Genomic DNA, 26364 nt, shown 5'->3' with positions numbered 1-26364 from the left:
GTGGTCCGCAGCCGGGCGGCTCGTGCCGCGCTCAGCCGAGCGCTCGCCGTCGGTGCGGGGCCTGGGCACGAGCCCTTTGCTTTTGCCTGCTTTTATATTTGCTTGCTGGAGCTGTGTCTCATCCCAGCAGCAGCCGGCGCTCCTTCGCCCCGTGCCACGCCGCTCCCTGCCTGCCAGCTTGCTGCCCACAGCCCTCCCCAGGCTCCGCTCCCCGTGGTGCGTTGAGGGGTGCCAGGGGCTGGGAGAGGCATGTGGGTGTTAAACGGGATTTGGAAGGAGTTTTGGAAGGAGCAAGGAGGAGGAATTGTTAAACAATCAAAGCAGATAGCTTATCCCAGCTGAGCTGGGGCTTAGGCAGCCCGAGCAAATGGCCGGCCTGTGTCCCAGCGTCTCAGAGCTGCTCAAGCCCAGCCCTTCTTTTTATCCTTATAAAGCTCGCAGTAAAACAGCAAGCTGGTTCCCGTTATTGGTAAACACTCACCCTGGCAGATAACGGCTGTGCTGCTGGGTGGTCTCCCAGGGTGGCGGGAGGATTTGGTGAGATGCCTTTGCTCTGATTGTTTGATCGCTCTCTGGGCTCGAGGTAGCGTTCCTCCGGCCAGTGCCGCGCCGCGGCCGGCTGCGCGCCGGTGCCAGCCTGGCCTTTAAGGGAGCTCGGGGACAGAAGGAGAGCTCGGGGACGGGAGAGGCCGGAGCAGAAGGAGAGGCTGGGGCAGGAGCGGGGCTGAGCCTCGCACAGCCCACACGCAGCCCCCAGCCCAGCCCCAGCCCCGGGGGGCCGGGTGTCAGCGCTGCCCCGTGGGCACCTCCGGCAGGCAGGCGGCCCTGCTGATCCCCTGCCCTCCGAGCCTTTATGGGGCCTCCTCCTCGCCTCCTAGCCCTGCCTGCCCTACAGCCAGCACCGAACGGCCGCCCTTCCCGCGGGGTCTGGCTCGGGAAGGACTCATAGGGCTGGGGACGGGACCCCTGGGCGGGGGGCAGCGGGGCTGTCAAGGGGCTCCGTGGCTTGGCACGGCGGTGCCAGGGCGTTTTGTAGGGAAGGAAGGCAGCCACCCCGGCGGATCCCGTGCAGCCCCCGGGGCTGCGGAGCGTGCTAACACCTGGGAATGCTGGCACCTTCCCCGGAGCCCTGGCCCTGCCTCCCCGGTGCTCCCGCCTGCTTCACGTGAGGCTTGTTCAGCCGAACCCCGGGCGGCGAGCAGGGGCTGCGGGAGGGCTGAAAGCCCCCGTTGCCCTCCCTGCCCGAGGTGCTGCCGCCCTGGAGCTGCAAAGTGAGGACTGGGCCGGCCCAGCCTGGCTTAGGGTAAGCCGGGGACCCGCGGCCAGTGGGGTCAGAGGCCGTGGTGCCACGTCCCGCCGCTGGCCTCCAGACCCGAACCGTGCCCTCGCCCTCGGCACCGTCTCTTCCTTGGGGGTGCAGCAAGGGGTTAAGCGTGCAGCTTTGCGTTCGGTTTGTTTCTCTTGCTCTTTAACCTGCTCCGTGCTCCTTGAGGCTGACCCCGCCATGGAGAAGCCAGGCCTGGTGCAGAAGCACAAACAAGCCTCCCCTTTGAAGCCTGTTTAGCTTGGAAGCAGGAAGGCAGATTTCGGGAGGGAATACCAGCTTTTCCTGTTTGATGTTCCGTTCTTGCACAGCTCCCCCCACCCCTAACCCAGCCGTGCATTGTGTGGAAATGGCAGCACCAGGTCGCTGCAAGCAGTAGCAAGAGGAGCCGGCCGAGAGCGAGGAGCGGAGCAGCTCCATGCAGCTTTAATTTGAATACCCAGACAGTGAGTGCCAGTCTCACCATGGAACAGAGCGATCACGCAGGCTCCCCGGGCAGTGATTCACAGCACTGGGGAGAGGCCTCAGACCCCGAGCTCTCTCCCCGAACCCCCAAGGAATGCATAGTTCCCACTTGAACTCAGGACTTGGCTCCAAGCTCGGAAACAATCTTCAGAAATGAAGCCATGGCTAAAACACACACACTGTGCACACAGAGGCTCCCTCGCGCACACGTGCACACCAGCTCTCTCGCGCCCGGCCTCGCGCACACGCAGCCCCGTGCACGAACGCGTGCGAGGATGCTGGTGCGCGCATCTGGACACGCCGCTGTGTGCACGGCCTCGCGCCCGGCCGCATCCTGCTCGCACACGTGCGCTCGCCGGGCGATGGGGCAGCCCTTCCAGCAACCCCAGCTCCGGAGGGTGCCTTCCTCCCGGAGCTCTGCCGGTGTCCCCCCGGGGCTCTGCTGGGCTCGGGGGGCCGGGGAGGCTGGTGTTCCTGCTGCTTGGCAGCGGGACAGGAGGCTCCAGGACTCGGCAGGCTCCGGTTAAGCCGAACGGGGTTGGGAAGCTGCCTGATCCCAGGCTCGTCTTCGGCAGCATGTGTCGGGACAGATGTGCGAGCCCTGTATCAGACCCAGATGGGGGAGGCGTTGAAGGGAGCGGCTCCCCTGCGGGCGGCCCGGGACGGCAGCTTCAGGTGTGAAAATAGGGCCAGGACTCGTCAGGGAAGCAGGGACTGAGTGGGAGCCGCCTGCTCCCACGTGTGACCCCGCTCACGCGTGCTGCAGGGGGGGCAGCAGCTTTCTGAGCCTGAAAGGGGAGCCAGGAGGAGGCACGGAGCCAGGCGGCGTGCCGCGGGGCAGGAGGCACGGTGGCACCGTGCTCAGGGTCCCCCTGGGGGCACGGGGAATTTCCTGACACCCCCAGACAGGCGTGGAGGTGCCGTCAGTCGCCGCGGCGGTGGGGAGCAGCGGGTGGGGGGCACAGAGGTCCCTGCGCTCCTCGGGGCCGAGCCAGGTGATGTGTGGAGGTGGAAGGCAGCAAAGCTTTTCCAGAGCCGCAGCCAAGCCCAGGAGCATGGGGACGCTGCGGCAGCTGAACCCAGATTTCCTGAGCCAGCTCCCAGTGCCCCGGCCCCGAGGCCTTGGCAAGTGGCGTGCTTCAGCAGCGGGTCACGAGAGCACCTTGTCCCTTAGTAACTGTACCTCCTCTTCCTGTTTGAAGTGATAAACGAGCTGGATGGCCTGGCCAAGGGCCCGGAGATGGAGCACCGGGCCGCAGGCTATGCCCGCCAAGTGCAGGAGAGAGCCAGGAAGTCCATCGAGTTCCTGGAGGAGAGGTTTGAGAGCCGGGACAACTGCCTGAGGGCTCTGACCAGCCGGGGCAACGAGCTCGAGTCCATCTCCTTCCGCAGCGAGGACACCACCGGGCAGCAGGTGAGGGGCGTCGCGGCCCCAGGGGGATGGGGACACCAAGGCAGTGCTGCCAGCGCACGCTGCAGGGCTCTGGAGGGTTATCCTCCCCCTCGGGGGCGGACCAGGGGCCCCGTCCCCGGGGTTAGCGTGCTCTGAGCAGCCAGAGGGCAGCCCTGTCCCTTTGCAGGCTGTGTCAGGGCTCGGAGCAGCCCTGCGACACCATCTCCAGGGCGGTGTGGAAATGAGGGTGCCGGGGCTGCAGGTTTTTTTCTGCTAGGGGTAACGTTGCCCTTTTCTTCCAGGGGAACAACGATGACCTGATTCTGTCCTGCTGCCTCCACTATTGCAACGACAAGGCCAAGGACTTCATGCCCTCTAACAAAGGTAGAACATCCTCACAGCCCCTTTGTCCCTCTCTGCTGCAGCCCGCAGAGTTTCCTTGTTTCTCTCTGGTGGCCCCTGGAGCCGACCCCTCCTGCATTTTTGCCTCTTTCAGCACCAAGGTGTCACCTCCTGCCTCTGCCCGGCCCCAGGCTGCGGCCCTCCTGCTGCATTTCCAAACGCCCACCTCTGGGTACCCCTCCTGGGACTCCCCAGCCTGTGAGGGGCCCCCTCCAAACACCCCCAGAGCCCATTTCACGGTGCCGGCAGCGCTTACAGTGGGCCAGCACAGCCATTAGTCCCCCGGAGCGTGCATCAGGCCTGTTAAACCACTTGTCAGGCGCCTTTTGCTTTCTCCTCCTTCTCCCAGAGCGAGGAGAGCAGACGCGGCCCCAGTGCAGGGCCACCTCCTGCCACCCCGTGCCGCACCGGCGGCGTGCCCAGCGGCGTGGTCCCCGGGCCGTGAGGCTGCGAGGGGGACACGAGGCAGGGCTGCTGCAGGAGGCAGGCGAGGGCTCCTCCCTGCGAGCCCCGGTGCCTCCTGGCCCGAGCCATTTTCCTCCTGGCGCCCACTTGGCATCGGCAGCGTGTGCTGGGACCAGACGGCCCCAGGGCTGCTGCCAGGGCGGTGGGGATGGGAATTAGATCAGCAGCTGCCCAAGAAATCAACCCGCATTTGTCAGTGCGAATTCTTAGCAGCTTAACTTGTCAGATTCACAGAGAAACCGTCACCAAATGTTTATGTGCAAATGATGCTGAATTTTGAAATCATGTGGATTATGGCGAATGGGGCCTGACAAGCTGACAGCCTCTGGTTTGTAACAAGGAGGCGCGTCACCAGCTCGGAGCAGAGGATGTTTATTGTTACACATTTCTTAAAGTGTCCGCACAAAACCTCCCCAATCCTGCTTTCAGCAGCCCTCGGCCCCAGCCCTGCCCTCCCGCGCGGCCGCCCGAGCCCCTGCTCCCCGCGGCCAGCCCGCACGCCCCTTCCTCCCACCACCTCCCCGCCATCCTCGGCCCCGACACCGTGGTCGCAGCCCGAACCTTCCCTTCCCCTCGGCCTGCCGCTCCCGGCACAGCCAATCTGGGCCCATGTTGGGCTCCCATAAACTCTGTTTTTTCCATTCCAGTCCTGGCTCGGAGGCACTGTGTTTCCTGTGCTCATAGGAACAGTACTCTGGTCACAGGACCCAGCTGCTTACACATACCCCATATGCTTCCCCTGCTTCGCACACACGTAAGCGGAGCTCCCACATCCCCAGCCCGGCGCGTTGCGTGCGGGGCAGCTCATCCATCTGGGGGCAAGATCCTTCCAGTTATTTCTCAGGCTTCAGCTCTTTCTGCCTGTCTGAGCCTCCGCCAGAAACGTCCTCGGTGTCGGTGGCTACTCCGAAAAGCGCCTCGAAAAAATCAGGGTTCGGTTTAGATCTCGTAATGAGATCGCCAGAATAACAGCACCAGCTTCCTGCTGGAGCCAGGGTCGCAGCCCGTCTTCCTGGCCTGGGTCACCTCCCGTTCCCCGCCGCGGGCAGCCGCACGGAGCGGGCTGGGGGCACAGCTCACAAATCAGCCCCGAGCCGGAGCAGGGGGGAGAAGGCGGCCTTGGAGATGAAATGCTGTGTCTGAGCCATGCCAGGAAGCCTTGGCAGGCGGCGGGGAGCCGGGAGCACCGCCGGGGTGCCGGGCGGCTGTGCTTTTTGGGGAGCTCAGGCCCCGTTTTGGCGCGGCGTGGGGGCAGCGTGGCGCGGGGTGCGTGCAAGCTGGGGCAGATTGGGTCCGGGCTTCACCCCGCTCTCTTTTTCCCCCCCCCCCCAGACGATCCCATCCGTTTGCTCCGCGAAGTGGTTCTGCTGACGGACGATCGGAACCTGCGAGTCAAAGCGCTGACCCGCAACGTGCCGGTGCGGGACATCCCCACCTTCCTCAAGTGGGCCCAGGAGGGCTGAGGGGGCCGAGGGGGGGTCCAGAGCCCCCTGAGTGAGTAACGCAGCGTGCTGCGCTGGGAGCCCGGCTCCGGAGGCAGCCCTCACCACCACGCGCCACCGCCGCCTTCCAGCCCACAACGAACAATAAACGCCACGTCTTCAACCCACCCCGGAATGGCCGTGCTGCGAAGGGCCCCCCCCCCCGCCCCGGGGGCAGGCGAGCTGGGAAGGTCACGGCCGTGGATGGTTCACGCGGAGGCTGGGACGCTGAGGGTCCTGCCCGCCGGCTTTTCGGGCGGTGCTGGAGCAGAGCCGGAGGGCCCTGCTGCCGTCCGAGGGAAGCTTGGGGTTAGCCCGTGCCGGATCGCCAGCCTTTTGCTTTGGTTTGCTTGGTTGCAGAGAGCTCGAGTCGTGGGTCGGTGTCGCTTCGGGTTTGGAGGGCAGCGACCGGGGGACACGACGGCGCAGACTTTGGGATCGCTCGGTCTCGCTCAGCCCCACGAGCGAGGCTCCCCAGGGTGCCATGGGCCTGCCTGCGCCCTTCGGGGGGTGCCGCGGACTTCAAGGGCAGGTCCCCCCCCTGCCGGCTGCCCCGCTCTCGCCATCGTCCCTGCCCCAACCTCTTTGTCCTGCATGTCCCCGGCAGCACCGGGTCCCCTGTCCCCACCCCGCGGAGGGGGACGCTGCCTGCAGAGGTGCTCGTCCTCTCTCTGGTGAAGGGTTTGCTTCTTGAGTTGCTTTCAGCCGTCCCTATAGGTTTGTTTCAGGTGTGTGCCCTGCCTGCTTTGTGGGGAGGAGGGCTTTGAACACCTCCGATCCCCCCCCCAGCTGCTTTCTGTTCTGCTCCCCTCCCACCCCACCGTTACCTGTCCCTCCCCTGAGCCCCGTGTCCCCGCACCGCTCCCTGCAGACACATTTTCAGCCTAAGACTCAGCGCGAGCCCAACGAAACCCCCCGAGTCCCTGAGGACCCCAGGACGGGCTGCGTGGCGGGTCCCATGGCAGGTCCCATCCCAAGAGCCTGGGCAGTGCCTGGTCCCAAGGCCACCTGTGGGGTCCCCTCTCAGGTCACCCCGAGCCCCGGAGGGACACGGACACCTTGTCACAGGGCTCTGCACCTGCAGGTCCGAATTGCACCAGGTGGATCGGGGTGCTGCCGAGCCCCCTCGGAGCCACGTTGTCACCACCACCGTGGCGCTGCAGACACGGAAGCCACGGGGGAACGTTTTCCCATGAACTGGCACCCCTGAGGCTCCATCAAGCCCCGGTCCCATCAGCGGAGGGTGGGACTGACCCCCCAGGGCCACCACGGCCGTGGGAGGGAAGCGTCAAAGGTGGCAGAGGAAGCAGCAGGACCGAGCCCGACATTTTCCTTTCCTGCGTGGGTGGCTCGGACCTGGTGTAGAGCACGTTCGAGCAGGAAGCCCGCTGTCACCCCGTGCCGGCTGCCTGGCCCCGTGGCGAGGACCAAAGGGGGGTCAGAGCCTCGGCAGCGCGTGGTCCTGGTGGGGCAGCACCGCGGGCGAGCAGGATTTGTGCTCCGTTACCTGTACCATACGAATGCGCCGCTCACGGCAGCAGCTGCCAAAGGCTGGGCTCGGCTCAGGCACAGATCCTGCGCAGGACTTCGGGGTCCCCGAGCAGCGCAGACGCTCGTGCCTGCAGGAGGGCACACGGAGTGCTTGTGGGCAGCAGCGGACACGAGCACCACGGCCCCGCTCGATGTACGTGGGCGACGGCTCTGCCGTGGGGCCAGCCCACACCTGCGCTCAGCGCTGTGCTGGGGCGCGCAACGCGCAGACTTCGCCTTCTCCTCAAAGCCGAGTGTGTTTGAAAGGGTTTTTTTTTCTAACAGTGTTTCACTCTGCGAGGCCAGTCCTAGGTAGGAGCAGCTCGGAGGGACGCGCAGCCCCGCTGGACGCCCACCCCGTGCCCTGGGACGCTGCGCGGAGAGGCCAGCGCAACGGCGAGCAGAGCCCGAGCGTGCCGGGGCCAGCCGTGCCGGGCTGCCACCCCGCTCCCTGTGGGGAGCCCGTTTCTCGGGGAGGCGGCCGCGTTTGGGTGATTTTGTGAAGTTGGTTTTAATCAGTTTTAGTATTAAACACTTGTCTGTGCAGCCTCGTGTCTCATTCGCGTTGCGGCAGAGATTTGGGGCAGGGGTGACGGCGGGGGGCACCAGGGAGGGGACGGCAGCGGGACGTGTCCCTGCTCGCAAGGACGGTGGTGGCCGTCTGTCCTGTCCTGTCCTGTCCTGTGGCCACCCCCGTGAACCGAGGGGGCTCCGGGCACACCAGGCGTGCGGCAGAGCCCCTCGCCTCCCTCCCGCAGCGCCGCGGCTCCGCGCCAGCCGCCCCAGCTCAGCCCGCACCTCCCGGCTGGGGGGCAGCTCCGCGGGCACGTCCCGGCTCCCCAGCCCAGCCCCACGCGGCAGAGAAGGACGCGAGGCTTCGCGTGTTAATGTCACTTTATTGCTCGTTCCGTTTCGACTATAGAAAAAAGGGCGAGGAGCCCGTGTACAAATCGGACGTGATACAGACCCGGCCGGCGGCCCCGCTGGGCGCTTCCAGCTGTGCTTCGGGTGCAGCTGCTGCCGGTGCTTGGCCCCTGAACGGGGCACGGGCGCCCCACGGCAGCTCCAGCCGGGTGCTGGCGAGCCCCAGGGGGACCCGGGCAGCCCGGCAGGGACCCGACCAGGCTCCCCCTGCCCGTCCCCAGCTGGGAACAGAGGCCTGGGGGGGGCGAGGGGTGCGCCACGGGCAGGAGCAGCCAGCGCAGGCTAAGGCACAGTGGCTGCGAGGCTGGGGCCAGTCACTGCCCCGGGGCCTCGTGTGCAAAGGAGAGGAGGGGGCGCGGGGGGGGGGGGGGGGGGGGGGAGAAGCTTCACATTAGCCCCAGGCAGAGGGGTCGTGGCCCGGGCCAGGGGTAGGGGGGGGTCCGGACTCGGAGGAGGGGCACCAAACGGAAGGCACAAGAGGGGTGCTGGGGCAGCAGGGGTGCCCCGTGGGGGTTCGACCCCCTGTCAGTGCAGCCCAGCCCGGGGCAGCTCCACGCCTCCCTCCCCGGGGCCACGCTCGGCTCTCCCCATGCAGCTCCCGGCCCCCCCTGCCCCTTCCCGCGGCCCCGCGCCTCCGCTGCCCACGTCCGCGTAGCTGACAAACCCGAGCGCTTTGTCTTTGTCATAAACTCCTGGCCCGGGCTCCCCCCCAAACCCGACCCGACCCAGCTGCGCTGGGAACGGGGATCTTTGGCAAAAAGAGGTGAGCGGCCGCCGGGCTCGGCCCGAGGGCGAAGCCCCCCCAGGACGGCGGCTCCCCGGCTGCCCCCGCAGGTCCCGCAGCCCCACGGGGCCCCGGGCATCCCTGATGGCGAGGCGCCTGCTGGGGCAGGGCGCAGGGGCTCAGTCTGTGACAGGCCCTGCCCCACCTCCCGAAAACGCGGGGTGCCCGCCGAGCCGCGGGGTCGGGGCCAGGAGGTCAGTGCCGCTCCGGATCGAAGAGCATCGCCTGGCCACGGCCACGGCACGGACCCGGCCGCCTTCCCTCCCACCCCGCGAAACCCTTCGGGCCCCTCCGTCAGTCCGTCCCCGAGCTCCCGGGGGGAGGCCGGCGTGCACCTCCCCGCCTTGCTCGCCGCTCCCGGAGGCCGCCGGCAGCTCGGAGGCATCGCTCCGGCTGCGATGGATGAACTACTCACGGGCCCGCGGCGGTCGAGGCGGCACAGTCCGGGTCCCGTCGCAGCAAAACCGAGCTCGGGCGGGTCCCGCCGCGGGGCTGGGGCGATGCGGGGGGCTGCCGAGGGCGTCCCCCTCACCCCGTGGGGGCAGAGACGGGGATGGCCGCGAGGTAAGGAGCGGGCTCATGTCCTCCAAAGCCTCGAGGCTCAGCCCGGCGTCACAGCTTGTGCTTCGCCTCCCGCCCCAGTCCCGGGAGCCGCCGCGGGGCCCGGCGGCGGCGAGGGGGCGGCCGAGCCACGAGGGCAGTCCCTGAATTATCGGCTGCTCCCAGGCGAGCTGGGGCGCCCGGCGCTCTTCGCAGGACACGCCATCCAGCCGGCCCGGGGCAGCTCTCATGGGACCTTCTGCTACGAGCGAGTTCTCCGGGGCCGGCGGCAGCGCCGGGGGCCGAGCACCCGCCACCTCCGCCCCCCAGCTCCGCGCGGGGAGGCAGGGGCACGAGGAGCCCCACGGGCCCCCCGGCCGGGCCGGTGCGGCCCCCGGCGGGCGCTAGGGGGGCGAGTAGCGCTCTATGGTCCGGGCGGCATCGGCGTGGAGGTGCGGAGCCTGCGCCAGCACCTCGGCCGCCTTGTCCTGGCTCAGCCCCAGGTGCTCGGCCGTGAACTTGGCCAACGGGTAGAGGCTCTCCATGGCCTTGGGGTCGCTGAGGAAGTGCGAGGTGTGGGAGAGCAGCTCGGCCGCCTTCTCCTGCTTGAGCCCCAGCTGGTCGGCGGTGAGCCGGGCCATGGCGTAGACGCTGTCGGGGAAGTCCAGCTTGGCTTTGCCATCGGGGCCGGCCGCGTGCATCTTCATGTGGCTGATGAGGTTGCGCTGCTGCGCGAACTTCCCGCCGCACACCTGGCACTCGTAGGGCTTCTCGCCCGAGTGGATGCGCATGTGCTCGGTCAGGCGGTACTGGCGCGTGAAGCGCATCCCGCAGGCGTCGCAGGCGAAGGGCTTGAGGCCGAGGTGGCTGCGCATGTGGCGGGTCATGGTGCCGCGCTGCGTGAACTTCTTGCCGCAGATGGTGCAGGGGTACGGCCGCGTCAGCCAGTGCGTCTTCTCGTGCTGCCGCAGCGTGGCCGGGTCCTTGTAGGACTTGTCGCAGGACGAGCAGCGGTAGGGCCGCAGGATGTCGCCCAGCCCCGGGCCACCCTTGTCCAGGAAGGGCACGGCCTGCTCCGCCGCCGCCTTGTGATACAGCTCCTCTTCGTTGTGGGCCTCCACGTGGGCGTTGAGCTGCTCGGAGCTGGGGAAGCCCTTGCCGCAGGGGATGCAGACGTACAGGTTGTCGCCCAGGCTCTCCGGCTCGTAGCCCAGGTGGTTGCAGTAGCGGTCCAGCGCGTCGCCGGGCGAGGGCCCCTCGCTGCTGCCCGTGTCCTCGCTCGTGCTGTTATCGGGCTCCAGGTCGTTGCTCTCCACGCTGGGGTACCGGGGCTGCGGCGCCGCGGGCGGCGACTCGGCCTTTTCCTCCCGCTCCAGCTCCTTCTCCGCCTCCCCCTCGTCCAGGTAGGGGCCCAGGGGCTCGTGCTTCATCCAGCGGTACATCAGCTCGCGCCCGTCGCCGCGGGGCAGGGGGGGCTCGGCGCAGGGCGGCGTGCTGCGGAAGGGGTCGGAGGCGTGGGGGTGCCCCCCCGGCTCTCCGCCCGGCGGGGAGTCCTTGTAGGAGGCGGGGTGGCCGGCCAGGAGGCCGGCGCTGACCGGGGGGCTGTCGTGCCGCGGGGGCAGCGAGGGCTCGCGGGGCTCGCCGGGCAGCAGGCGGTCGGTGGGCAGGAGCTGGGCGGAGGGGCCAGTGGGGCTCTTCTTGGAGAGGTCGAGGCCGCAGGGCGGCGAGCAGTGGCGCTCGGGCGGGCACAGCCCGTGGGGGTGCAGGGGGGTGCCCTGCGAGGCCGAGGCGTAGAGCTCCCCGCACTGCGTGTTGAGCGGCGCCGCCGGCTCCACGGGCGGCAGGTCCACGGGCCGCGGCGTCCCCGAGTAGCAGGCCTGGATGACCGGCGTGGCGGCGCGCAGCCCCCGGCCCAGCTTGTAGGGCGCGTAGCCCCCGCGCAGGTGGCAGTACTTGCCGCTGCGCTTCAGCTTCTTCTTGCAAAGCGCCACCAGGCCGGGGATCTGGAGGTAGCTGGCGGCGGCCAGCACGGCGCCCAGGCTCTGCTCGCCGCCCGGCTCGCACTCGGCCAGGCGGCCGGTGTAGATGAAGTCGAGGATGAGGCGGAAGATGCCGGGGCTCACCATCTCATGGTCCAGGTTGAGCAGGTTGTCGTGCACCACCAGCGACTTGAGGTAGGCGCTGCTGGCCGCCAGGATGTTCTTGTGCGCGCGGAAGAGCGCGTTCTGCACCACGATGATCACGTCGCACAGGAAGCCCTTGGTGCGCTGCGTGTTCAGCTGCAGCAGCAGCTGCCGCGAGTGGCTCGGCACCTCCATGGCGTCCAGCATCGCGCTCCTCGCCCGCCGCCCTGCAACACACGGCCCCCGTCAGCTCTCCGCCGCCAGCCCCGCGTGCCCCCGCCCGGGCGTACGGCCCACGGCTTGGGGGGGAGCTCGGCCAGCACGTCGGGGGGCTCAGCCCACGCGTGGAGGTGGAGGGGGGGGGGGGCTCGGCCACCACCTCGGGGGTCGGGGGGGCTCGGCCCCGGCCCCAGCCCCAGCCCCGGCCCCGGCCCCTCTCTCGCCGCCGCGTCCCGGGCGCTCTGCGCGCCGCCTCGCCCGTGCCACCGCTTATATCGGGGCTCGCTTCTCGCCGGCCGGGGGGGCGGGGAAGGGGGGTTAAAACCCCCGGAGGCATTTTGGAGAAAGTGACATCACCCGCGGCAGCTTCCAGCACCGCGCCGCGCCCCGGCCCCGCCGCCCCGGCAGCGCCCCGGCTCCCCGCTCCCACCTGCCGCCCCCACCGGGGGAGCTGGACGGGGGGGTACGGAGGGAGGTGTGAGGGCGGGGGGGGGGTAAAACGGGGCCGTCCCGGAGCCCCCGAGCAGCGGGGAGAAGCGGAGCGGGGCCCGGCCGCCCCCCCGGGGCCGCCTCTCGCCGTTACCTGCGCCGCGCCGCTGCCCCGGCTCCCCGCGGCGCCTCCCCGGCTCTTATGCGCCCCGGTCCCGGGAGGCGGCCGGCCGTGCCCCCGGCGCCCCCCGCCCCCGTTTCCTTCCCCCCCCCCCCACCCCCCCCCGCCCCGAGGTGAGCGGGGGGACGGCCGGGGAGAGAGGAGAGGGGGGCGCGGGGCGGGGGGGGGGGGATGCAGGGTGAGAGGGGGGGAGAAGGGGACCTCCCCTCCCCGCCTCCCCTCCGGTGCCGGTCCCCCCCCCCCCCCCCCCCCTCCTCTCCCCGCCGCGGTGTGTGCCGCCGAGCGGGGCCGTTCGCCTTTTTTTTGTTTTTTTTTTTTACCTGGGCGTCCGGTGGCCTCCGCCAACCAGCCGAGGTCTCGGTGGACTCTCATGGCTCAGCCCCGGGGGGGGCGCCGCCGGGCGCTGCCCTCCGCCCGCCGCCGCCGCTCCATGCCCGGCGCTCCCGGCCGCCCGTGCGCCCCTCGGAGCGGGCGGCGGCGGCGGCGGCGGCTCCTCGGGGCTCCCGGCGCCGCCAGCTCGGAGGTGAAACCCGGGCTGCGAACTCCCCCTGACCCCGGCCTGAACTCCGCGCAGCGCCGCTGGCTGTTAAAGGGACGGCGGGAGGTTTCCTCCTCCCCTCCCCGGGCGGGGCACACCAGAGCCGGGCCCCCCCCCCCCCCCCTCCTCCTCCTCCTCCTCCTCCTTCTTCTCCTCCTCCTCCTCCTCCTTTCTCCGAGCCCTCTTTTCCCCTCCGCCCCGGCGGGAGCGAGAGGAACGGCGGCGCCGCCTCCCGCCCGCTCCCGCCGCCCCTTCGGGGCTCCCGCTCCTCGGGGGCGCAAAGGGAGGGGGGGACACACACACACACGCTTTGCCCGGACCCACCGAGGTGAACCCCCCCCCCCCACGGGGGGGGGGGGCTCCCGACCCCCGTTAACCCTCGCTGGGTCCTCTCCCGGGCTCCCCTTTTCCCCTCCCATCACCAGGTGAGCCCCGACGGCGCGGCCGCAGCGCCCCGACGGCACCTACCCCGCGGCTCCCCCGCCGCCGCCGCCGCCGCCTCCCTGCCCGCGGCCCGGCTCCGTTCGTGGGGCGCCATCTAGCGGCGCCCGCCGCGCTCCGCCCCCCCCCAACCCCCCCCGTCGGGGCTCGGAAGGGGCCGGGGGGGGGGGCGGGGGGACCGGGAAGGGGAAGGAGGGGACGCGGAGTTGGGGGGGGGGGAAACACCCGCGGCTCCTCCCCGTGCAGGTGCGCGGCCGCCCCGACGGGGCGTCCCGTGGTGGCGGCGGGGCTGGGTTTTGGGGAGGAGGTCGGAGGGTGGTGGGGTTTTTTTTTTTATTAAAGGGGGGGGGGGGTGCTCCCCCGGTGTCCCCCCCGCCACCTCCGGTGCTGCCTTGGAAGGAAGGGTGGCCCCCGGTGGGACACCTCGACGTGACCCCCCCCCCCCCCTCGCCGCCTCCGCCTTTTTAAGGGTGCCCCGCAAGGAAGAGCCGTCGGGGGGGGGGGGTGCTGGGGGGGGGGGGGGGGGGGGGCTCAGCCGGCCCTGATTTGCCGCTGGTGGGGGGGGGGGGGAGCACAAAGTGGGGGGGGCACAGCCCTGGCGCCCAGATGTGCAGCAGCAGCGGTGGCGGCTTGGGGTGGGCCGGGGAGCTGCGGTGGTGCGGGAAGGGGGGGGGGGGGGGGCAACACCCTCACCTCGTGTGTCACCCCCCCCTCCCCTTCCGCACCGAAATATCTGCTGGGCCGGGGGGGGCGCAGCCCGGCTGCCCCCGACCGCAGGCGCTGCCTCTCGCTTCGCTCTTTCGCTTCTCCTTTCTCACGGCCGCAGCCGCTTGCGCAAGCCCGGGGCCGTGGCTTCCACAGCACCTCCAGGGTGGCTGCTGGCACCCCACCGCCAGGGCAGGGTGCCCCCAGCATCGGCCACCCCCCCCCCCCCCCCGATTTTGGGGTGGGGGGGGTCTCACCCCATCACCCACCCCTGGGCCCTTGGGGAGCAGGAGCCGGCGCTGGGGACCCGCAGTGGTGGCCTTGGCGCTGTCCCCAGCGGGAATTGGGTGCTCGCGCCGTGCTGTGGCTGGCGGGATGGGCACTGCCACGCGTGTGGCTGCTCCCCAAAAATGCCCTCGGGGCTCAGCGCCACCGGGAGCTCGGCCACGGGCACCCGCAGAGCCGGGATGTCCCAAACAGGCTGGGGCCACCACCCCAGCACCTGGGCACGGCGGCACGGCTGCTGCCCTGCCCGAGGGGACCCTGCAGGGGGCACGTCCCAGGTGAGGGGACAGCACCCCAAATCCCTCCCCATCCTGTCCCCAGCCCCCATCCTGGGCTCACACCCACGGGCCCATCAGGATCCTGGGAGCGGGACGAAGGCGAGCCTCGGCGCAGAGCCGTGGTTTAATCTCAGCTCCCCGGGCACTAATTTCCCTCCTTTTTTTTTTTTTTTTCTTCCTTTTTTTTTTTTTTATTTTTTTTTTCTCCTGTTCAATTAACGGCTGGAAGTGTTTCAGGTTCTGGCAGGGAGCTCTGGACGTCGCTGTGAGCGATGGCTCCCGCGGGCTCCGTCCGGGTAATTTACGGGGCTGCGCTGCATAAATCACGGCAGCCAGCGGCTCCCAGACAGCTCCCTCCCCGGGGCCGGCCGGGACCCAGGGCTGCCCCAGCTACCTGCTGAGTGATGCTGAGCCCCCGGGGCAGCAACTCGGGGCAGGGAGTGCGGAACCTGCAACCCCTCCACCCTCTGCACCTCTTCACCCGTCACCCGGGGAGGGCAGGGGCTGGGGCGGGCGGTGGGGGGCACCGAAGGACCCTTCTCGTCCCATCCTGCCAGCCCGAGGGGGTCCTGGCGCCGGGGACGGAGCTCAGCCCCGGGGATGGAGCTCAGCCCCGGTGGGCTGGGGAGCTCAGGGCGATCCCCTGCCCCGGTCGCATCCTGCGCAAGCGGCTGCGGGAGGAGGCAGCGCGGGCGCCCAGGAGCGCGCAGGAAAGGGGCATTTTCGCCTCAATGTGCTGCGCAGATTGGAAACAGCTCTGGTTAAGTCATTGGCTCTGTTGGGAGGTCTGCGCTGGAGCGTCTCCCGCCCGTGCCCCCCCTCCCCACGATCAATCACGGCGCAGCAAATTAGCCCAGATGCTTGGGAGATTCGGTTCAAATCCAGCTGTGGTTTGGATCGCGCTCGCATGCCTGGCTTCATGTGGGACCTGGGCTTTTGGACAGGATACAGCCCCCCGGTCTCCGCAGGGCCCTGTTTCCCAGCGCAGCCTCTCCCCGAAGCCCACACACATGTGTTCGATTACGGCGCGTTGGCCAGCCGGGCCGCATCCGGCACCGCCAGGAGCCTGGAGCCCCCGCTGGCAGCTCGCACTTCATTTTCCCGGCGGTGCCGGGGGTGGGGGGCACGGCAGCCCCCGCGTGGCCCCTGCGTGGCCCTGGCCATCGCGGGGGGGCTGAGCGTCGCCCCCCCAGCATCGCCGGGCCATGAAACTCGTGGCGGTGCTGAGCGGCTCCCGGCTGGGGGAGTCGTGGGGTTGGGGCTGCCTCGTGCCTGAGCTGAGCCCCGCCAGGTGCTCCCGGTGTGCCCGGTGTCCCCCAAAACCACAGGATCTTTATTTGAGGGGCAGGAAGGGCAGAGAGAGACACAGCACCCTAATTGCGGGGTGATGCTGGGGTGGGAGAGGGACCCCTTTCTGGGGGGGGGGTTGTGCTTGTTGGGGTGATGGGACCCCTTTTTTTCTGGGGTGATGCTCGGCTAAACAAGGGGCCCCATCCCTGCAAGGCGATGTTTTGTGGCTCAGGGGGATCCCTTCCTTGTGGGGTGCTGTGAAATGGGGCGGTGGGATCCTGGCCCTGCAGGGTGACCCTCAGGAGCCCTTCGCTGTGGGGTGATGCTTGGCAGGGTGCTGGGACCCCCTTCCCTTCGGGGCGACGCTCTGTGGGGCAGCAGGATACGTTGTGGGATGCTCAAGTGAGCGATGGGACCCTTTCCCTTTGGGGTGATGCTTGTCGGGGTGCTGGGACCCCTTCCCTTTGGGGTGATGCTCTGTGGAGCAGCAGGATACGTTGTGGGGTGATGCTCAGCAGGGTGATGGGACCCCGTCCATTTGAGGTGACGCTCCGTGGAGCAGTAGGACACATTGTGGGATGATGCTCAAGTGGGTGATGGGACCCCCCCTTCCCTTTGGGGCAATGCTCTGTGAGGCAGCAGGACACATTGTGGGGTGATGTTCAGCGGAGTGATAGGATCCCCTTCTTTTTGGGGTGATGCTCAGTGGGGTGATGGGACCCCTTCCCTTTGGGGGGGTGAAGGGACAATGCTCTACGGGATATAGTAGGATGCCTTGTGGGGGTGACGCTTGGCAGGGCAGTGGGACCCCTTCCTTTTGGGGTGATGCTCAGCGGGGTGATGGGACCCCTTCCCTTTGGGGTGATGCTCCATGGGGTAATAGGACACGTTGTGGGGTGATGCTTGGCAGGGAGATGGGACCCCCTTCCCTGTGGGGTGATGCTCAGCGGGGTGATGGGACCCCTTCCCTTTGGTGCGATGCTCCATGGGGCAGTAGGAACACCTTGTAGGGCGATGCTCAAGATGGTGAGGACCCCTTCTTGTGCTACCCCCCCCCCCCTTTTCCACCAGGATGCCGCACCTTGGGGTCACCCCCCCCCCCCTTACCAGCACCCCACGCGTGACCCACGCGCTGCGCACCGCGGGACCCCCCCCCCCCCCCCCCCCCCCCCCCGGGCGCCCCTATCCAAGGGGAGCTCCCCCGACGGGACCGCGGTGGTTATATGGGGTGGGGGGGGGAGGAAAAAGGGAACAGAGCCTGCAAAGCCCACGAGATGGCAGCAACGGGCCGCGCTCCGGGATGTTCCCCCCCCCCCCCCCCCGTCACCACCACCCCCCCCTCGGGGACATTTTGGGGGGGGGGACACACGACTTCATCCCACACCCCGCTCCTTCCCACGGTCCCCCGACGCGCACTGCGTGCGCGTCGGGGGACCGTGGGAAGGAGCGGGGTGTGGGGAAGGGGGGGGGCAAAATGCGTCCCCCCCCCCAGTCCCGGAGGGGGCGGCGGTGCTCCGGGGGAGGCGCTGCGCAGCCGGTTGCCGGTGGGCCGGCCCCGGTGCTGACTAATCCCGGGGCTGAGTCACGGCTGCGGCGGGGAGCGCTGCGGCAGCGGCGCCTCCAAACCGGAGAGCCCCGACGGGGCGGGCGGGAGCCGCTGCTCCCATTCCCCGACTGCGGGTGGGGGGGGGGAATTAAAAAAAAAAAAAGGGGGGGGGGGGAGGCGGGGACACACACACTGGGGGGGGGGTCCGTAATTTAGGGGGGGGTCCGTAATTTGGGGGGGGGTCCCTAATTTTTACGGGGAGAGAGGGCGAAGAGGGTTTTTTTTTTTTTTAGGGGGGGGGGCGAAGCATCTGAACGGATTGCGGAGGGGGGGAGGGAGCGGGATGGGGGGGGTCCGTTTGGGGGGTGTAAGCGGAGGGGGAGGTTTTTTTTTTTTATATATTTTTTTTAAATTTTATTTTATTTTTTTTTTGGGGGGGGGGGTCGTGGCAGCGCGCGGCCCTGCGCAGCGGCTGCTGCTGCTGTCAATGACAACGCCGCTGTTGCCGTGGCGACCGCTGTGATGCTCCGCCGGAGCACAGTGAGGTCAGAAGGCTCCGGCAGCAATCGGGGGGGGGGGGGGGGGGGGACAAGATGGGGGGGGGGGGGGGGTTCATCCTGGGGAGCCACCGGGGAAAAGCCCCCCCCCCCCCCCCAACCGCCCCACCACGGTGTCCCCACCCGGCTGGAGGCTCAGCCTGGGGGAGGCAGGGGGGATGGAGTTTGGGGGGGGGGGGGGGGGAATTGGGGATGTGAAGCCCCAGCCTGCCCGATCGTGCCCCCCCCCCCCCCCCCCCCGAAAAATAAAAATGGTTTTGGGGTGCTGAGCCCCAGGGGGAACGTGCGCCGTGCTCCCTGCGAGGCTGGAGAATGGGGGGGGGGTCAGGGTAACAGCGTGCTGCAATGGGGCAGCTGCTGGGGGGGGAGGAATCTCTAAACGTCCCCCCCCCAAAAAAAAATACACTCACACACTTTGTGCTGCCCCAACTTCCTGCAGGGCACGGGGCTGGCACCTATGGGTGCTCACGGCCCCCCCAAGGCCTGCAGGGGCTCGCGGTGGGGGGCAGCCAGGACGGTGGGACGGGTGCTGCCAGGGGGTTATTTTGGGTGGGCAGGGGGCACCCACCCCCCCCAGCACCCCCCCCTAAGGCTGTTCCGGGGGGGGCTGGGCACCCCTGGGGCCTCGTGCACCCCCTTTACCCCAAATGGCAGCCCCACACGTTGCCAGCAGCAGGGCTGGGGGGGGGGGGACACCATTCGGGGGGGGTCCGGGAGGTGGGTCGGGGATGGGGGGGGGGTGTGACACCCACCAGGGTGCCGGACCCCCCCCCCCGGAGAGGTGCAAGGCCCCCCCCCCCAAGGGGCCGCAGGAGGAAGGATGCTGGGGCTGGGGGCTGCCACCCTAGGGGGGAACCGGGGATGAAGGGTTGGGGGGGGGGTCCCGATAGGACCCAAGCCCCCCCCAACCCACCTGCGGGCCGCTGCCCCCCCCCCCCCCCCCCCCCGGGCCGATATAAATAGTAGCGTCTTCCCGTTCCCTAAATTTCCTCGCTGACGTAGCGCTCACGTCATTGTGTAGGTTGCTGCTTTTCTATGAATGAGCCGAGATCCCCGTTACTACGAGCCCGACCCTATAAAAGCCCCGCGCGCTGCGGACAGCGCAGCACCGCCACCGGCACCGGGCCCCGCCGGGGAACCGGCACCGGGCCGGGATGCTCCGGGAGGAGGGGGGGGGGGGGCGAGGTAAGGAACCGGCAGGGCCGGGCCCCCCCCCCCCTCCAGGTAAGCAGGGACCGAGCTCGGAGTGGTGGTGGGGGGGGGGAGCGGAGGGAAAGGGGGGGGCGCGGGGAGCTGCACCTGCCCATCGGGGGGTGCGGGGGAGAGGGATGGGGGTCGTGAGGGGGGGGTGTTAGGGTCCGGGGGGGGGTGTCCGGTGCTGGGGGGGGGGGCTCTGCGGCGGGCGGGGGGGGGGGGGAGCGCGGGGCCGCCTGGCGCAGCCCCACGTGCGGCGGGGGCGGGGCGCGGGGGCGGGCGCTGTGCGCGGAGCCGCCCCGGGGGGGCGCACGGGGGGGCCCCGGCCGCTTCTTTCTCCCCCCCCCCTTTAACCCCCCCATTCCCCCCCCCCCATCCCCGTCCAGCTTTGCAGTGCCTGCGTGTGTGTGTGTGTGCGCGCGTCCTCCCCCCCCCGCCGCGTGCTGCGGGTGCCCCCCCCCTCCTTTTTACCGCCCCCTCCTCCTCCTCCTCCCTCTCCGCATCCCGCCCCGACGGGGCCCCCCCCCCGAACCCCTCCAGCGGGGCGCCGCAGCCCCTTCCAACCCCCCCCCCCCCCAACCACCTTGTCCCCCGTCCCCCCCCCCCACCCCGGGGTCGGCTCCCGCCCCCCCCCCAGCAGCTCGGTCGCTTTCACCCCGGCCGTCGGAGGAGCGCGGAGACGCCGTCGAGGAAAGCCCGAAGTCAGCGCGTCGGCACCTTGGCTCTAGACTGCTTACTGCTGCGTACGGCCGGGCCAGTAACAGTCTACAGTCATGGCTACTGAAGCATGACCCTCGGCACCGCCGCCGCCGCCGGCCTCCGTCGGGGCACTGGGAAGGGGGGGGGGAAACGGCCGGAGAAGCCCCCCCCCCCCCCCCCGGGGTGGGTTTTTTGGGGCTGGGGTAGGGGGGGGCCGGGAGCTGTCCCGAGTGCTGAGCCGTCGGGGCGGCCCGGGGAGCTCCGCGCCGCCGAGGGATGGGGAAGGGCGGTTTGGTGGTGGTTGTTTTTGTTTTCTGGGGGGGGGGGGGGGGCACCGGCCGGGAGGAGGCCGCTTGACCCCCCGCTTTCTCTTTCCCCCTCCCCCCCCCCCGCAGACACCGAGCCCCCCCCCCCCCCAAGGCGGACGCCCCCCCCCCGCTGCAGCCCAGGTAGGGGTGGCGCCGTCCCTACGGCGGGGCGGACACGCGTGGGGGCCGGCGGGAGGGCTGGGGGGATTTGGGGAAGGGGGAGGGAGGGGGGGGGGGGAGGATGCTACCGAGGACCCCCCCCCCCCCCACACACACACACTTTTTTCCTCCGCACCCCCAGAACCCCCCCCCCCTCACTCCCCCCCCCCCCCCCCCTGCGTGGGGCGGGCGCGCTCGCTGCGGTGGCGGGGCCGCCTCGTCGCCGTCTCCAAGGCTCCGGCTGAACCCCCCCCAGTCCCATAACCCCCCCCCCCGACCCCATAACCCCCCCCCCCCGACCCCACGACGCCCCCCGACGTCGCTCGGGCGACCGTGGCTTTAGATTGTTACTGTGCTGCTGGGGGGGTAACAGTCTACAGCCATGGTCGCCGGGCCCGGCGCACTCGCAGCGCGGCAGCAGCGGCCCCCCCCCCCAAACCCCAACCCCCACCCCCACCCCCACCCCATAACACCCCCACCCCCCCCCTCCCAACCTCCCGGGGCTCGGGGGTCCCGTCGGGGCTGTGGGGGGGGGGTGCGGGGGGGGGGGGGGTCCCGTCGGGTACGGCCCGCCCCCCGCGGCAGTAGGAGCTCACATGCAGGGTGCAGCTCGCCGCACATCAACTCTTACTGTTCGGGGGGGCGGGCGCGGAGCGGCTCCTCCTGGGCACCGGGAACAGCGGAGACACCCCCCCCCCCCAAAAAAAAATCCCCCCCCCCCTCCTCCCCCCCAACCCCCTTCCCCCTCACCTGCCCGTCCGGCCGCCGCCGCTCCCACGGGGAGCTCGGGTCCCCCCTCCCCCCCGCCATCCACCGTCTCCCCGACGGCACCGGGAGCCGGGGGGGGGAAAAGGGGATGGAGGGGGGGTCCCGGGGGGGGGATGTCCCGGAGTTGTGGGGGGGTCCCGGAGTTGTGGGGGGGGGTCCCGGAGTTGTGGGGGGGGTCCCCGGGAGCGGAGCGCGGCCCGGCTCGGGGCCGGCGCGGCGGGGACTGAGCGCGGCCCGACGGGGCGGGAGGCGGCCGGGGGGGGGGGGGGGGGGCCGGGGGGGGCGGGCACAGGTTGCACAATTTCCCCCCCCCCCCCCCCTCCCGGGGCCAGGAGATTCCTGAGCGGCGCAGTCAGAGCGGCCCGGCCCGCCCCGGCACCGGGCACCGGGCCCTGGGCAGCCGGAGGCAGCCGGTACCGGCTGGGCAAAGCCCGGGGGGGGCGGCTGGGGGGGCTCCCGGGAGGGGGGGCGGTGGGGGGCAGCGACCCGCGGAGAGGTGCTGGGCCCCCGCAGGTGGGTGCAGGGTGGGATCGGGGACACAGCCCCCCCATACGAGGGCCCTGCAGGCTGAGGGCCCCCAAGGGAGTCCCACCGAAAACCCCCAAGGGGCGAGGTGGGGACCCAGCGCTGCCACCCGGAATGGGATTTGGGGGGGGGGATTCGGTCCCCCCCAGCCTGGAACCCACGGGCAGCGGGGTGCCACGCGTGCCCAAAACCTCCCCTTGCCGCCGGGAAAACCCTCCGTGACCGTGCCCGGGGCGCAGAGCGCGGTGGCGAGGGCACCGCCGCCACGTCCACGGCCCCGCGGAATTCGGGGCCCCAAGCCCCCCCAGCACGTCCCCAGGCGAGGGGCAGCATCCCGGGGACGGGGACCGCGGGCCCTCGGAGGCTGGGGGCCCCTCGGAGGCTGGGGGCCGTGCTGCTGCTGTTCCAAAGGCCGAGCGCCCCCGCTCACCCCTCGGACTCAAGTTTTTCTTCCAGAGCACGTGAAAAATATCACCCATTTGTGACACCGGCCCCCAGCGCGGTTCCAAGCGGCCGGGCCCAGTTCCGAGGGCTGGAGCCCACCCGGCTCCCGTGCTGCTCCCCGGTACGGCCGGGAGGCCGGTGGCACGGCGAGGAGGCCAGTGGCACGGTGAGGAGGCCGGTGGCACGGCGAGGAGGCCGGTGGCACGGCCAGGAGGCCGAGCTGCCGCTCGCTGTCCGCACATCGGGCCAGTGCTCGCGGGCACTGCGGAAACGCAACCCCCGCGGTGTGGTTTGGAGCATCCCGGGGCACGGCGTGGACAGGGTAAGGCCGCCCCCAGGGAGCCCACGGCTGAGGATTTGGGATTTTTCTGCCTCCGTGCCGCAGGTGGGATCCCCGCCGGGCTGTACCCAGGCGGGATTGATGAGCGGAGAGCGCGCGGCCCCCAAAAAGAAAAAAGGTTTCGGGCCGACGGCCGTGCCCGTGACCTGCTGCCGGGTGGGTGGCGGCGGGGTGGGGGGGACGCAGGGGGTGAGGGGGTGCCGCTGCCCCCCCAGAGGCAGCGCGGTGGCCGTCCCCTCGCCGCCCGCGCGCGGCACACGCTGTTGTTACCATCTGACAGCGCCTGGCGAAACGCGCTTTGTGATTCAGCCGTGTTGATCCCAGCCCGCGGCCCGGCCCAGCGTGGGTTTCCATGGAAAACTTCCATCGAAAACAAGGAGGGAAGGAGCCACGGCGGGAGTGACTCAGCCACAACTGGAAGCTTCTGCGGGTGAGGCGGGGAGGGATGGGACGGGGGGGGCTCTTCCCACCCCCTCTGCGTCCCGCCCGGGCGGCGGGGGGTCCCGGGGGGGGAGCTGCGATGTGTGAGGGGGCTGCGGGGCACCTGCCCCGGGGGCTGGCGGGGGCAGCGGGGGGCTCTGGAAGCTCCTTGAGGGGACAGAAGGGGGAAAACGTCCCCCTGCCGAGACCCCCGTGCCAGTGGGTAACGGCACCGGTTGTCCCCAGGGCTCCCTCGTGCCCCAGGGTGCTGTCATCACCCGCCCCCCGGCGCCCTTCGCAAGCGCCACACGCACTTTTGGGGGGAAAAACAACTCTTCGTGCCCCTACAGAGGGGAAGGGAGGATGGGGTGGGGAAGAGCTCTGCGCCCCCGCCCCAGGCTCGCAGCTCTCCGTTTGTCTGCTTCCCCTCGCGGCGCCCGGGCAGGCACAGGAGCGACAGCGAGGCGCAGAAGGTGCGTGGCAGGGGGCTGGGGGGGGGCTGAGCCGCGTGGAGGAAAAACGTCACCCACCCGCCTGGCGCGGGGCGGCCGGGAGCGTGGCTGCCGCCCGCGGGGACGCCCGCAGGAGCCGCTTCCCTCCTGCCGTGGCGGGCAGGTGCCGAGGGTCCCTCCCGCGCCGGTCACGCGCACCTCACGCAGGCGGGTCGGGGTTATCCGGGTTTATTGTTTGCTCCGAGCTTCGGCGGCGGCCGACACCTGGCAGAACGATACTCGTCAGGCCCCGGGAGCAGGGCGCAGGCGCTGCAGCACCCGAGCACCCCCAAAAAGCCTCCCCCATCCCTCACCAACCCCCCCCCCCTCAGCATCCCCGCGGGACCCGTTCTGCCCACTCACCGCGCACCCTCGGGTCCTTCCCCGGCCCCCCCCAAACCGGCGACGAGCCGCTGCGCGGTGCCTCCTGCGGGCAGTCCGCGGGGGCGGGCGCCACGGGGGAGGCGCTGGGCGAGCGGCCGCGGGGCCGCAGTGCGGGCTGCAGGCCGGGCAGCGCATCGGCGGCGAGCAGGAGACCGCTGCAGTGCCTCCTCCGGGCCGTGCCGCCCCGGCGAGCTGCGGCTCTGCGCTAATTAAAGCGGCTCACGGCCGGGGCCGGCCGAGCGCTGGCTGCTGCCGTCCTTCCGTGGCGGATCGGGTCCGGGGGGACAAAGGCCTCGCCGCTCTGCGAGCGCTGCTTCGACAGTTCGGGAAGGGGCCGGGAGGGCAGCAGGCGTGCATCTGCCTCTCCCAGCAGCCATCTGTCTGCTGCTTCTGTCCCCAAGGGCCAAAAGCTGCAAACCTCCTGCCCCAAACGAGCCCTGACGCAGCGGACAGGGGGTGACGGGCACCCCTTACCCCTGCACTGCTCCATGAGGCAGCCACGGAGCCCCCCCGCGCCCTTCAGATCTCTGGGGCGGCGCAAGCCCGGGTCTGGGCCGCGGGGGGAACACAGCCACGTCCTCCTGCCGCTGTCTCTGCCACACGAAGCGGCAGCAAACCAGAGGGCAAACCTCACACGAATTAAAAGCTGCTCGGTTTTGCTCGGTTGGCTTTAACCCGCGGCGGTTCCCAGGTCTGTTCGCGGCTGGGTGAGCGCTGGAAGCGCTTCTGTCGACTGATCCGCTCCCCACGGCCAGCCCCGGGGAGCGCAAGGAGCCCACGGACCCGAGCGGGACCTTCCTGCCCCAGCCGGCACCGCTGTGCCCACACCGTCCCCTCCCAGCGCTCGGTGCCCGCTGCGGGATCGCCTCAGCACCGCACCCGCTCTGCTGTGCCCCACCATCCTGCAAAAAAAAGGGAGACCGGCCCCCACCCGGCAGCCCCGAGGGCAAACGAACCCGTTTCATCAGCTGCCTCTCTTTGCCGAGCAGGTTGCAGCGCAGCACGGAGGAAAGGAGCCATCAGCGAGGCCCTGCTGCGGGCACGGCCCTGGGCGCGACGCTGCAGAAACGCCGCTGGGCTGCGGGCTCAGAGCGGCTCACCCCGGCGCTGAAGCGGTGCGGCAGCCACGCAGGACGCCTACAATTAGAGCAACAATAACAGCAGATTTCTGCGTGCTTCTGGAAAACAGCAAAGCCAGAGATGCAGCAACGGCAGGGTTTTTTTCTCGTCCGAGGCATTCTGCATAGCAGAAGATACAACAGAGCTCTTAATTCACACCGGCTGAACCAGCACTGAACTTTAATTCTTAAAAGGGAAACGGTTACCAGCCCTGGCACTACCAGAGAGAGAAGCTTCTCCTAGACCCAGACCACCTGGAAGGCTGCTTTAATAGCTTTTGCACGGGATATTAAGAACACAAACGTTTGGAATATAAAGCCGTGAGAGCCGTGTGCTCTGCAACCATTCATTTCCTTCGGCTGAGCTGAGACTGGTTTTTGGAGCGGCCGTTCCTGTCTCTGAGAGCCCCCCGCACACAACCAGGGCACCCTCCTGTCCACAACCTCCGTGCTGTCATACCCGTGTACCCAAGAGAGTGACAAAAGAGGGAGGTAACGAAGAGTTGACACTGTGCTCCTTTGCGGTATTAGCACAGGGAGGTCGTGAGGACCTCTCCGGCCCCCGTGGAGCGCAGGGAAATACATAGAGCTGCATGCACCCGGCTGGAGCCCCGTTTATTACAGACGCCGTTATCAAACAGCTCCAGCCCCCGGCGGCTCAGCCTGCCCCCGCCCCGCGCGGAAGCGCTCCAAGAAGTCCAGGTAGGCTTTCTTCTGCGGCGCACCCACGGGGACGAAGTGCCCGCCGGGGTGGGTGACGACGACGGGCTCCACGAAGCTCTGCGCCAGCTCCAAGCTGAGGGGGGCGGCGATGACGGCATCGGCCTCGCCCACCACGTGCAGCGTGGGCAGGGCGATGGGCTCCCGGTAGAAGTGCCCGTGGGCCGGGGCGCGGCTGGCGAAGCCGGCCACCAGGATGGCGAAGGCCACGGGGAAGCGGGGGTCGCCCCGGGCCCTCAAGGCGCACACCATGGCGGCCAGCGCCGCGCCCTGACTGAAGCCCAGCAGCCCGTCGAAAGGCCCGCGCTCCGCCAGCGCCTCCGCCACGGCCGCCAGCGCCTCGTCGAGCCCCGCCGGCTCCTCGGCCGCCTCCCGCGCCTCAAAGGCGCCGGGCCTGGAGAACCACCAGCCGCGGGGGGGGTCGTCGCCGTCGTCGGCGCCGTCTTCCTCGCCGCCTGGCACGAGGTGAGGGGCGTCGAAGGCCACGAGCTCGGCGCGGCCCCTCAGGGCTTTGCGCAGCGCCCCGGTGCGCTGGCGGAAGCGGCGCTCGCTCTGCCGGTACCCGTGCAGCGCCAGCAGCCGTAGCGGCCGCTCTTCCAACATGGCGCCCGCCCGCCCGCCGGAAGAGGGACGGGGAGCTTCCGGCCGCTCCGCGCTTCCCGCCGAAAAGCGGCGAGCTGATTGGGCGGCGTTAAAAGCGGAGGGGGCGGGACTACGGGCTGAGCCCCGCCCCCCTCCTCCCGCCTCGGGCGCCCCCTGGCGGAGGGAGGCCGGGGAGACAAAATGGCGGCGGGGGGGGGCACGGACGGGGCGGCCCCGACGGGGGCTGCACGGAGCCGCCCCGTGGGGACGAGGGCCGTGCTCAGCCCCTTCCCTGCCCCTCATGGGGCTGCT

The 26364-nt window shown here is 70.1% G+C and overlaps 3 protein-coding genes across 8 annotated transcripts in view; 1 reads left to right on the top strand and 2 right to left on the bottom strand.

Annotated features, from left to right (window-relative positions):
* Window positions 1–7606, top strand: part of SMG6 (SMG6 nonsense mediated mRNA decay factor) — a 109016-nt gene extending 101410 nt beyond the window's left edge. For all 5 annotated transcript variants that reach the window (XM_066979835.1, XM_066979834.1, XM_048068006.2 and 2 more), the window contains 3 exons: window positions 2992–3203; window positions 3485–3566; window positions 5382–7606. In XM_066979835.1, coding sequence (XP_066835936.1) covers window positions 2992–3203; window positions 3485–3566; window positions 5382–5512 — 425 coding nt within the window. In that variant the 3' untranslated portion in view covers window positions 5513–7606. The remainder of the gene's footprint in view (window positions 1–2991; window positions 3204–3484; window positions 3567–5381) is intronic.
* A 330-nt stretch (window positions 7607–7936) lies between these two features.
* Window positions 7937–12837, bottom strand: HIC1 (HIC ZBTB transcriptional repressor 1). Of its 2 annotated transcripts, none has more exons than XM_066979838.1 (2): window positions 12581–12837; window positions 7937–11658 (listed from the first exon to the last, which is right to left on the bottom strand). In XM_066979838.1, exons 1-2 carry the CDS (start codon window positions 12630–12632, stop codon window positions 9713–9715), a joined length of 1998 nt encoding a protein of 665 aa, XP_066835939.1. In that variant the 5' UTR covers window positions 12633–12837; the 3' UTR covers window positions 7937–9712. The 2 variants fall into 2 exon arrangements, with proteins under 2 accessions (XP_066835939.1, XP_047924175.1); XM_048068218.2 differs by lacking the exon at window positions 12581–12837 and adding an exon at window positions 12234–12256.
* A 12077-nt stretch (window positions 12838–24914) lies between these two features.
* Window positions 24915–26355, bottom strand: OVCA2 (OVCA2 serine hydrolase domain containing). The gene has a single exon (XM_048068180.2). The coding sequence runs from the start codon at window positions 26353–26355 to the stop codon at window positions 25384–25386; it is 972 nt and encodes a 323-aa protein (XP_047924137.1). The 3' UTR covers window positions 24915–25383.
* Between the last annotated feature and the right edge of the window lie 9 nt (window positions 26356–26364).

This window comes from Anser cygnoides, chromosome 18 (genome assembly GCF_040182565.1).
Source record: "Anser cygnoides isolate HZ-2024a breed goose chromosome 18, Taihu_goose_T2T_genome, whole genome shotgun sequence".
NCBI lineage: Eukaryota > Metazoa > Chordata > Aves > Anseriformes > Anatidae > Anser > Anser cygnoides.
Note: the sequence above shows the minus strand (reverse complement) of the source record. Positions and strands in the feature narration are given on the sequence as shown.

Coding starts and splice junctions, on each gene's coding strand:
- HIC1 (XM_066979838.1), bottom strand. CDS start 12,632: ATGAGAGTCCACCGAGACCTCGGCTGGTTGGCGGAGGCCACCGGACGC. Junction 11,659..12,580: donor GGAGGCCACCGGACGCCCAG/GTAAAAAAAAAA, acceptor CGTGTGTTGCAG/GGCGGCGGGCGAGGAGCGCG.
- OVCA2 (XM_048068180.2), bottom strand. CDS start 26,355: ATGAGGGGCAGGGAAGGGGCTGAGCACGGCCCTCGTCCCCACGGGGCG.